This window comes from Raphanus sativus, chromosome 5 (genome assembly GCF_000801105.2).
Source record: "Raphanus sativus cultivar WK10039 chromosome 5, ASM80110v3, whole genome shotgun sequence".
Classification (NCBI taxonomy): Eukaryota; Viridiplantae; Streptophyta; class Magnoliopsida; order Brassicales; family Brassicaceae; genus Raphanus; species Raphanus sativus.
Window position 1 is genome coordinate 25,211,465 of NC_079515.1, and position 11,592 is coordinate 25,223,056.

General features: G+C 38.0%; 3 protein-coding genes across 3 annotated transcripts; 2 read left to right on the forward strand and 1 right to left on the reverse strand.

The window, feature by feature from the left end:
• Positions 1–182: 182 nt before the first annotated feature.
• On the forward strand, positions 183–3,252 carry LOC108857661 (ultraviolet-B receptor UVR8). The gene is made up of 11 exons (XM_057010918.1): positions 183–471; positions 593–666; positions 774–858; positions 936–1,049; positions 1,138–1,374; positions 1,496–1,717; positions 1,941–1,984; positions 2,337–2,519; positions 2,633–2,723; positions 2,821–2,864; positions 2,955–3,252. Exons 1-11 carry the CDS (start codon positions 243–245, stop codon positions 3,075–3,077), a joined length of 1,446 nt encoding a protein of 481 aa, XP_056866898.1. The 5' UTR covers positions 183–242; the 3' UTR covers positions 3,078–3,252.
• Positions 3,253–3,876: 624 nt separating this feature from the next.
• On the forward strand, positions 3,877–5,823 carry LOC108863282 (uncharacterized). Its single transcript, XM_057010919.1, has 8 exons — positions 3,877–4,042; positions 4,143–4,246; positions 4,337–4,404; positions 4,644–4,716; positions 4,933–5,051; positions 5,132–5,224; positions 5,348–5,447; positions 5,557–5,823. Exons 2-8 carry the CDS (start codon positions 4,160–4,162, stop codon positions 5,731–5,733), a joined length of 717 nt encoding a protein of 238 aa, XP_056866899.1. The 5' UTR covers positions 3,877–4,042; positions 4,143–4,159; the 3' UTR covers positions 5,734–5,823.
• A 213-nt stretch (positions 5,824–6,036) lies between these two features.
• Positions 6,037–10,568, reverse strand: LOC108863281 (delta-1-pyrroline-5-carboxylate synthase B). The gene is made up of 20 exons (XM_018637657.2): positions 10,370–10,568; positions 10,089–10,160; positions 9,884–9,987; positions 9,690–9,792; positions 9,430–9,591; positions 9,075–9,352; positions 8,816–8,966; positions 8,560–8,724; positions 8,390–8,467; positions 8,220–8,309; positions 8,058–8,144; positions 7,893–7,979; positions 7,709–7,805; positions 7,525–7,628; positions 7,331–7,406; positions 6,997–7,147; positions 6,783–6,851; positions 6,603–6,669; positions 6,448–6,518; positions 6,037–6,355 (listed from the first exon to the last, which is right to left on the reverse strand). Exons 1-20 carry the CDS (start codon positions 10,430–10,432, stop codon positions 6,247–6,249), a joined length of 2,184 nt encoding a protein of 727 aa, XP_018493159.2. The 5' UTR covers positions 10,433–10,568; the 3' UTR covers positions 6,037–6,246.
• Between the last annotated feature and the right edge of the window lie 1,024 nt (positions 10,569–11,592).

Below are 11,592 nucleotides of genomic sequence, written 5' to 3' on the forward strand. Positions count from 1 at the left end.
GAGTTAGGGACTTGCAATGTCATTTTAACCGACGGAAGGGTGAAGCTTTGAACAAAAGAAATACAAGGGATAAAATTAGAATAGTCTGAAATAGTAGAGGTCTATATCGAAAATACAGCCTTTTCTATCTCTCTCTCACAAAAAGCCCCATCAACCTCCCTCTGAAAAACACTCTCAATTCCTTTTCTTCGTTTTCTCTCTCTCTCTCTCTCTCTCTCTGCTTTCTTCCTCAAAAAGTTTAAATGAATGGCGACGGAAAATCGGAGACTGGAGCTACCGCCGCCGCCGGAAAAGCGGAAGACGAGGAGGGACTAAGCCAGAGAATGGTGTACATGTGGGGTTACTTGCCCGGAGCCTCGCCGCAACGCTCGCCTCTGCTGTCACCGGCCGTGGTGAACATTCCGCCGGGTGTCGAGAGCTCGTGGAAAGATGTCTCCGGCGGTGGCTGCGGTTTCGCAATGGCTACCTCAGGTTCGCTCTCTCCATCAGTTCACATTCTAGAAGAATAGTTGAATTGAAATCATTAGATTACTTTGACTTGGTTTCGATCTGGTTTGGTTTGATTTGGTTTGGTTTGGTTTGTGTTAACCAGAATCTGGGAAGCTGATTACGTGGGGCTCGACTGATGATCTAGGTCAAAGCTATGTCACATCAGGGAAGCACGGGGTAAAGCTTTTCACTAAACCTTTCTTCTATTTATTCTGTTTGTTGTTTGAATTTTTTGTTTGTTTGTTTGAAGTGTTTGAATTTGATTGAGTTCATGTTTTTTATAGGAGACTCCGGAGCCGTTTCCTCTTCCTCCTGAGGTTTGTGTAGAGAAAGCTGAAGCTGGATGGGCTCATTGTGTGGCAGTTACAGGTGGAGTTCTTTCTTGATGTTTAATTAGCTTGATTACACAGAGTTTGTAATTTGATTTGATTGGTTTTGGATTATAGAGAGCCATGAAGTTTATACATGGGGATGGAAGGAATGTATACCCACAGGAAGAGTGTTTGGAAAGGTAGAAGGAGATTCCTGTGAAATGAACATATCTTTCTCTGCAGAGCAAGGTGAAATCTCCATTGCCTTTGTTGTTTTTTTCTTTTAATTGTGAAAGCTTTACAATGGAGGATGAATGGTTCTTTTTTTTTTTACCAGTGAGCACCAGTTCTCAAGGAAAAAAATCTAGCGGTGGAACGTCTTCACAAACTGAGGTTAGAGGTAGACCGGAGTCCACAAAGAAGAGGAGGATCTCACCGGCAAAGCAAGCTGCTGAAAACTCATCACAGTCCGAGAACAACGACCTCACGGCATTGCCTTGTCTTGTATCGTTGGCTCCGGGAGTTAGGATTGTCAGTGTTGCTGCTGGTGGACGTCATACTCTAGCGTTATCAGGTGAAGTGCTTTTCTAGCTTTCTCCTACCAATCAGTGACAGTATCTTCAATAAGCTGTAAGAGCTTCTGGTGTGCTGCCTATGTATGCTTGATGTATGCTGATCTTTCTGTGTAAGTTCAGATATTGGACAGGTGTGGGGTTGGGGTTATGGAGGAGAAGGACAGCTTGGATCGGGCTCCCGTGTACGCCTTGTCTCCTCTCCTCATCCTATTCCATGCATTGAGCCTTCTTCTTATGGACAAGGCAGCTCGTCCATGAGTTCAGAAGTACAATGCGGCCGTGTTCTTGGAAGTTATGTAAAAAGAATTGCATGTGGAGGGCGACACAGTGCTGTGATCACAGGTATTGTTCTTACTATGTGTAACCAGGATTTTGATATTTGATCTCCTCTCTGCACTATGCCTTGGTAAAAGGTTCACTTGTTGCGAGGCTTCTTGGAGTCCTTCATAAGATATGAAGAGACCCGAGAGTTCGTGACCCTTAAGCCTGTAAAAGATTGACATATGTTAACAATAACTATCCTGCCCAAAATACGAATGAGTTGTAACTAATCTTTTGTGTACAGATACTGGAGCGCTCCTTACCTTTGGTTGGGGGCTTTATGGACAGGTGACCACGACAGATCCTTAGCTTTCTGTACTAAACATATTACGCTTAAATTTTTGAATAAGTTGAGATTCTTGCTTTCAACTTGTATTGTGCCTATATGACTTTCGCAACTAGAAGTTAAGGAAAGCTTGTTAAGAAAGATATAAAACTAAGAAAACATTGATTAGTACAAGATTTGGGTTTGATAATTCAATTAGTTAGAAAAATGCCACTCTGCACTGAAGATAAGGCTGGGAACGATTACCGGACAATCTCTCTTGCTTGACTTCTGCAGCTAGGCTCTGCATTTCATTTTGTTATGTGTGTCTGTGGAAGTAACTGAATATACTGTTTTTTGTTTTGCTCTGTGAAGTGTGGTCAAGGGAGCACGGATGATGAACTAAGTCCTACATGCGTATCCTCCCTGTTGGGAATCCGGATAGAAGGAGTGGCTGCAGGTCTATGGCACACAGTCTGCGTTTCATCTGATGGTGATGTGTATTCCTTTGGTGGAAACCAATTTGGTCAGTTAGGTACTGGTTGTGATCAAGCTGAGGTAATTATTAGTCTTCAACTACATTGTTTCCCTCAGCTCTAGTTTCCACTAGCTTTGATTGATTGTGTGAAGAAGACCTTGTTTTTAAACGTGAAAGCCGTTTGTTGTTTCAGACTCTTCCTAAACTATTGGAGGCTCCAAATCTGGAAAACGTGAACGTCAAAACCATCTCATGCGGCGCTCGTCACACCGCTGTAATCGCAGGTATTCATTTTATGATAACCAAGTTAATAAGCCTTTTAGCTGAGAAAGACATTCCTCTTAGCACTAAGAAATGCTCTGCGTTTTTGTTTGGTTGCAGATGAAGGGAAAGTATTTTGCTGGGGATGGAACAAGTATGGTCAGGTAAAAAAAAAGCAAACTGTTGTTTTTTGTTTCAATTTCTATACATGTGCTACTTATTGAAACAGAGTGGTCTGTTGTTGTCTGAAACAGTTGGGACTAGGAGATGTGATTGATAGGAATGCACCTTCAGAGGTTAGAATAAAAGATTGCGTCCCCAAAAACATTGCGTGTGGTTGGTGGCATACTCTGCTTCTAGGCCAGTCCTCTCTCTGAATGTGCCCACACAACAACAAAACACACACACATCCTCAATTTTGTTAGGGTTTAGAGCAAAGTTCTGAGTTCCATAGTATCTGTACATACACGAGTAGCATATTATATACAATGCAATGATGTGTTTCTTCTGACTAGTTTGATTTTTCAAACATTTTTTTAGTTTTCAAGTGAAGTTCCTTTGTTTTAAACTTGTGCTAATAACTAAAGTTTTTTTCACCTCCAATCCAATCATAGAGAAAAATTGGTTCCTGATTCAAGTAATTTTGTACTTGAATTAGGAGAATGTAACTTAAACCAATAATTAAATAAGAATTCACTCAAATGTACTACCTCGGTTTCTGAAAATAGGATTTTTTGGACTTTAGTTTTGTTCCATAATGATAGATTTTCTATATTTTTAAGGTATTTTTGGGTACTTTTAAGACATTAATTGAAAAATTGAATTGACTAAATATTATTGGTTTATAGTTATTGAAAACTGTATAATAAATATAAATAATAAGTTTAATTGAAAAAATTGATTGTTTTTTTAATATACGTGAACTTGGTTTCAGGTTTATGCTTTTTCAAATTAGTTTGGGTTCGGTTTTGGGCTATCAGTCCATGCCTAAATCTCAGTGACTCAGTCATCACTCAGGCCGAAAAATTATATTATTACAGGCTTAGTGTAATTAAGAGTGTTAAAGATGTCAGGCCTTTCATTAGCCCGCCAGCACTCGTGTTCTTTCTTTTTTCTTTGTTCTCACCTCATCTTCCTAGAAAAGGTATTTTATACGACAGCTTGTTGTTCTCTGTTGACCAAAAAGAAAGAAAAAAAGTTGTTGTCTTTTGGTTTAGTCGATTGGTTTGGCTTATCAGACGAAACTTAAAAAGCCAATAACCGGAATATATGTTAAGTTAAGACGCTTTACTCGATCGAAACATTCATAAAAATCCTTTCTTCTCCGATCTTCTGAACAAAGGTCTCCTCCTTTTGTCTCAATTTCGCGGGAATCAGATCATTGGATCCGATTCGAGTGACTGTTTTGATTGATTTGGTTGGATGCGAATGAATGTGTGCAGATAGATAGATAAGAGTGATGATGGGAATGAGCAAAACAGAGATCAATTTGCGGAGGTTGCTTTCCGCTGCTCCTAATCAGCAAAATCAATCCAAGCTTATGCATGTTCGTCTCTCTCTCTCTCTTTTCGATCTTTTTTATTTAATTTGTAAACTCGTCGTCGTAGAAGAAGCTAATGAAGAAGATGTAATTTAGTATGTAGCTACACTGAGGGAACAATTGGAACAGCTCTCTGAAGAGAAGACCCCTGACGGTCTTCCCAGGTTTGATTTTCACCAATGCCATTTTTACAAAAATTTGTTGGAATTTGAATGTTGTGAGATACAAGTAGAGAGATATAGTATCTTTCTAGAGAGAATCTCAAGGGGTTTAGAGACTGGATTGAATTGCTTGGCGTTGGCTTAAAGTTTTTATGAAATGTTCTCAATTGATATGTGGAAAATTGGTTTAGTTTCCTGAGTTTGTTGTTTTTTTTCCATTACGAACTCTTTTTTTTTTTCAGAGTTACGAAGGCTAAGGTGAATGAGTACTATGAAAAGATTGATGCTGTTGCTTCCAAAATAGCTGCTCAAGTCGTAAGTCACCTGCAACTAGTTTCAGACTTTCTTTTTTCGCTTCATTTATATGATTCCTAGCTACATTGCCTTCCTGTTTACTTCCCCATGGATTTAGTTTCAGGAATCCATATTTTTACCCTTTTATGTCATCTTCTCGTAGAACGCATTCAAAGTTACAAGATTTCGAAGGTGTTACTAATACCAAATTATTGAACTTTTCCCCCAAATTTACAGCCTGAAACAGAGATATCTGATGAAACTTATCCAAACGATTCTTCTACCAGCGGAAGCTCTCCTAAAACTGAAGACGAGCCTCGAAGCCCCTCTTCTCCACAGCTCAGAAGAAGAATCGTGTAAGTTTGAATCACTTGCTTCTCAACTTGTAATTTTCTTTTTTTTTCTTCTTACCAGCTTCCTTGACTGTGAGATACAGGTCTACAAGCTCCAAGGAGCAAAGTGTTGATTCTGGTCCTTCAAAGGCAGTAAAACTAGACACTGCAGCTAAAGAACACATTGATAAACACAGGTACTTTCTTACAACTCACTGCTGAGAAAAACTAGGAACTCATCTGCGTAACTTTTATAGCCATGTGTAAAGCTTGTATTCTCTTAAACTTGGGTTGAATCAATGTCTCCATTTTGATGACAGAAAGCTTCAGGAGGATCTCACTGATGAAATGGTGGGACTTGCGAGACAACTCAAGGAGCGTAGTCTGATGATAAGCCAATCTGTGGAAAATACAGAGAAGGTTAGAATGCTAACCTTTCTTCCCTTTCATTGTCATATATTGGTTTTCTTGGCTTCACTGGTCTTAAACACCTTTCTTTATTTTTTGATGTGGGATTCATCAACTAAAGATACTCGACTCTACGGAGGAGGCCATTGAGCAGAGCTTAGCTAGCACGGGACACGCAAATGTAAGGGCGTCAAAGATATATTCAGAGAGTTCAAAGACAAGCTGCTTCCAGTGGCTATTGATCTTGGCCATGCTCTGTGTCTTCATTATGGTTGTCTTGTTGATCCGTGTCACATAGAACAAACATATGCTTCCGCGTGTAAACCAAGATTTTAAACAACATTTCAGTTTCTTTATTATAATATATACAGTTGTTAAATTAAAAGAACCGTACGTCAATTCAAAAACCAAACCCTAAGCCCTTGAAGCACAAATTAATGAACATAAACAAAATGTTATGGAGAGTTAAATAAGATCTTTCTCTGACATTGACTACAGAGTACAATTGAGAGGAGATTATTGTAGAAGCATTCCACTTTGGTATCACTGTGACCAAGAAGAGTGGACTTAGCTTAGAGTTTAGCATCTTTTTCATGGAAAATGATAGAAATAGAAATGTTACATTGGCTTATTAACGAGTTGAGAAACTAATACACACTTTACTATTATCAAAAGACCACCAAGGTAGAGGGACCCTTCTTATATTATTGCAAATCCACAACACTATATCAATCCTAGTAAACAAAAGTTAAAAAAAAAAAAACTTCAATCATAAGAAAAGAGTAAAATATTTCATGACATTAGCATAGAACTAATGCCCGTTCTGCACTGCCTTTGTCCCTTTTAAGACAGGAAGGTCCTTATGGGTGTAAACGACTCCATTGTCTCCATCCACCACTTGTCCTTTTCCTCTCATTATCCTGATCATTCAACACCACAACCAATTCAAAACCTCACAGATGTCTTTAACAAGTCAATGAACAGAGGAAAGGAAAAAGAAATTGAATAGTACCATCTCGTTGTCAATAATCCTTCTACTCCAACTGGACCACGGGCATGGATCCTGCTTGTGCTTATTCCCACCTATACATAAGAACAAGCTCCACATTAGCCAATTCATTCAATAACATTTCTCTTAATTCATTTGGGTTTATACGGCTTTCTTACCTCAGCACCAAGTCCAAATCGAAAACCATCACAGAATCTTGTGCTTGCATTGTGGAAAACAGCAGCACTGTCGTCAAAATATTATGAATTTAGTTTCCAAAATATTCAACCACAAATATTATATGGACTGTAAAAATTCAACACCACAAAATGCTGAAGTTACGTTGGTTAATATATTACCTGTCCACTTGGCGGAGGAATATCTCTGCGACTTCTTTATCTTCTGTCACTATGCAATCCGTGTGTGCACTGCTCTCACAAGACAATACAAGACAAAAAAGTAAGTGACCACACTTTTTTTTAAACAGCACATGCAAAAAATACGGAGTACAGAGAGGTAGGCCCTTTGAAGAGTTTATGATGTTATAAGTTGGATTCAGCAAATAAATTTTACCTCCCATGTTGGTGAATATGATCTATAGCACCATGTACATCTTCTACAATTTCAACGGTGCATGCCTTGGAACTGTACTCGTGATGAAATGATTTTGTCTCCGGAATGTTCAGTTTACCACTTGCTTTTGGCCCACCATACAAAGTGACACCTGCCATTTTGATGTGTACACTTCACAGTTTAAATAAACAAGTCTCTAACGAAGCTAGTCAACAAATTATACTTGAAACACTCATATAGTTCTATCATATAATAGACCTAAGGAATAAAAGAAAACGGTTGAATGGCTTGAACACACACACTTTATGACTTAATCACAAACTACAATTCTTACCATTGGCTTGCAGGGCATATATAAGCTCGTTGAGCACACCATTCTGCTCTAGATCCTTATGTACAAGAAGGGTTTCCTGTTAGGACAAGATTAACAGAGAAGATGAAGTGAGACAAGACGTACTAAGTGAACTGAAAACAAAGTCACTACATGCATAATTGAACATTATAGAAAAAAAGGTAATAGACTCTAACCATGGCGTTACAGGCTGCTGGATAGTCTAACTTTGCATCTGAAACTACACGCTTTGCCATGTCCACTTTACAAGACTTGTCAACATACACATGGCAGATACCATCTGGAAACACCGAGAAAAGTAAGTAGTAATCTCTCTAGGGACAATCTATGAATTTAATGGAACTGAAATTGTAAACGTACCTGCATGCCCTAGCACTGGGATTTTCGTTGAGTTTTTAATCTGAGAAACAAGCTTGTTGCTACCTCTTGGGATCACCAGATCAATAACATCATCAAGCTGTAGCAGAAATGTAAATGGTGGGTTCTAGTTTTTAAAAAGAGCTAATCACTTCTTGTGAGTTGCCATTCATATATATCTACATACCTTGAGCAAATCAGGAATCTCATCTCTCGAAGTCACAAGTCCTATGAGTTTACCTCCAACAGTCTTCGGAATTGCATCAGTGATCACCTATAGTTGAATTTCACAAAATTAGCCAAATATATTTTTCGGAACCAAGATGATGACTACAATAGAGATCGATGTAACCTTGTGTAAGATAGCATTTGATCGACGAGCTTCTTTTCCACCCTTCAGTAAAAGACCATTTCCACTCCTGATTGCAAGTGAAGCTATCTGTTCGATTCATTTATAGAGTATGGATCAGAATTTACATTTTCAGAACATAAAGGAGAATGACTAGTGACATACCTGAACAAGTGCATCAGGACGGGATTCAAAAACAATCAGAAGAACACCTAATGGTGATGAGGTCTTCTCTAGAATAAGACCATCTGCAACCTGTTACATAAGCAATTAGGCAAATTTATTTTTACATTATAAATAGGAGGAAGTTTTTACAGCATTATGATGATTATTACCTCAGTTTTCTTTAGAACACGGCCAATTGGATCTTCCATTTCAGCTAGCTGGCGAATGGAAGCTGCAAGGCTCGAGATCTATCAAGCACAAAAACAAAAACAATATAAGAGTTAGAAATAAATAGACCACAGGAAGACGATAAAAATAATTGTGAATAATATCTTCTTACCTTCGCAGGCTTCATAACTAAGCGAGCTACCAAAGACTCTTCATATCCAGCTTCTTGCGCTGCAGCAACATCTAAATCATTCTCAGCTTTAATTACTTTCTCATTTGCTTCGAGTGCGTTGGCTATATCAAGTAGAATGTTTTTCCTATCTTCTGAAGATAAAGCCTGTAAGAAAATTGCAGACATGTTTAAGTACACCTGCCAAAAAAAGAGAAACAATACGAGAGTACACTTGCATCAAAGCCCCTAACATTACCTGAAGCTTTCTAGAACTTTCCCTTGCAGCAACTGCCATGTCACGAGAAGTAGTATCTACGACACGAGCCCACAGATGAGCATCTTGGTGGAACAAGGTACCAACACGAAGTCCTTTAAGAACTTTAGCTATATTCTCAGCTGCAAACCCACTTTCAAAGACAAAAAATAGCAACCAAAAAGAGTCAGCTTATTGATCACCTTCTAGATTCTGATATTCAGAGAAGACATTGTACAAGGGGTAAGAAGGACCTTTTTACCTGGTTATGATAACAGGAATGCCACCATAAGCTGCATTAACAGCAGCTTTGACTTTTGCAGTCATACCACCTCGTCCTAATCTGGATTTCTCGCCAAACGTGATCTCCTCCTGGTGTTTTTCTTTGACGTAAGTGTGGATTAACTTTGAGTTAGGATCGCTTGGAGGACCGGTGTAAAGACCCTCAACGTCACTGAGAAGAATCAAAAGATCAGCTTTCAGCTCAAGCGCCAGTAGAGCAGCTAAGCTGTCATTATCCCAAAATATACCAGTAGAATCCTGCATAGGTAAGGTAAAGCTTATAAAGGGGTTGGTTTAGAAGAAGCTAAGAAAGAAAGAAAAGGTAGTCAACAAACCTTATAAGGGGCTTTTCGAGTGCTGATAGCATCATTCTCGTTGAAAACAGGAATAACTCTCATTTTAAGCATCGCTTTGACTGTCTCGCTAAGTTGCTTCCTGAAATCCTTATCTCTAAAACTGCTATCAGTCACCAGCATTTGAGCCACCGTCACATCCATCTACCATATAAAAATGACAAGGAAACCACACATAATAAGTATATGAAATGAGACTAGCAATAATTTAAAAAGAAAAAAGGAAAGTGGGGATGACCAACCTGGTCAAACATAGTCTCATAGTAAGCCATGAGACTGCTCTGTCCAACACCAGCACAAGCCTTCCCATCAAGTTCAGTTTGAGGCTTCTGAAGGTCTGCAAAGCTGAAGAAAACGAAACAAAAAAAAGGCATACACGTTATTACTCCCAATGCCCCCTGATACTCCTCAATTTGATTGAAAGGCATGAAAAAACCTGCTGTTGACAAGTTGTCTGTATCTAAGCCTTTGACGACCTAGACCAACCGCACCAGAAGACACCAAAATGACCTCAAAACCATCCGAGTTTAATTCAGCAAGCTGCCACCATTGTATACAACAACAAAAAGTCCATCAAGAAACAGAGCTTACTCAACTGATGATAAATTCAAAAATTAAAGAGAAAAAGAAAAAAAGGAAACCTGCTCGCAGATGGCACCTAAGCGGCCAAGAGCCAATCTTCCACCTTTCCCAGTAACAACTGCTGTCCCAACCTGTCCCACAATTCAAACTCTAATAAAGATTTTTTTTTTCTTTTGCTGATTTAGGAAAAAAAAAAGATTCAATTTTTATATTAAAAAAGGGAACAAATTTGTTAATATTTTTTCCACATTTCCACAGATTTCTCCGCCGCCATTAACAAACATCAAAGCAAAGAGTTCAAAAGTCAAAATGATCAAAAAGAAAAAGAAAGAAATGGAACCTTGACAACGATACGCTTAACGTTCTTGGCGAAAGCGCGGGAACGATCTATCTCCTCCTCCATAGCTTCCCTAATCAATAACAACAGAGAGCAAGTCAACTCGGTCGGACTGAGTCACCACCACAAGCACCACAAGGAGAAGACGAGGAGAACGTGAGGAGAGAAATGTGGGGGTTGATGACTGATGAGAGAGAGATATCTCAACTGGGGAAGAGAGGAGAAGCTTTTAATAAGAGCGTTACCGAAGGATCTGAAAAATTGCACAACCAACCCTTCTTATTTCTCAGATTTTATGTAATAATACCCCAAACTTTTTAATAGTAACTTTAAAACCTAATATTGAAAGTCAATTTCTTCGTTGTTTCTATTCTATGGGTAAAAATGTTAAGATAATTCTTCATCTAGTCTTTCGGTAGAATTAGAAATCGTGTGCTGTGATTAGGTTGTTGTTGACTAAAACTTGTATTCGTTAGTTTTAAATTGAGTATATGTACACAAAGTTTTAGAAAAAGTTAAAACCCAATTTTTTAGTCAAATTCTTTATTGTTTCCATAATTTTGATTAGTGATTTTGAGTATCGTTTGGTATCTTCCAGTTGAATTAGAAATTGTGTGCTATGATTAGGTTGTTGTTCACTAAAAACTGTACTCGTTTATATTTAATTGAGTTATGGTACCCAAAGTTTTAGAAAAGTTGAAACCCATTTTTTAGTCAAATTCTTCATTGATTCCAAACTTTTGATAGTATTATTTGGTTTTCCAGTAGAATTAAAATTTGATAATGATTAGTTTGTTGTGGATCCATAACCACCATGCAATTTTTTTCAGATTACTCATTAATAAAAACAAATATCATACTGTAGTTTTATTTAGTAATACTGTATATACCTATATGTGTCACATATTTGTTGTGGTTATTTATTTGATAAATCTTTGGTCGTAAATAGTTTTAGTTCTCTACGCTAATCGTACAATTTCTTTGATGTAAATTGCAAATATGATAGCAATTTGTGAACAAATTCTTTGAGATTCATTGTAAATAATTATATCATCATTTTACATATTATTTTTTCTGATTCTTTTTTATCTGGAGATTCTGGACCAAGGCCACAATCTTCACAGATTCGGGATCCGGCTGGCGTTAATATTATTTTGGCGTAAAACATCTTTTCCACGGTGGATCGAACCCAAGAACGTATTCCATGGTTTTTTTTTATTTGTAAC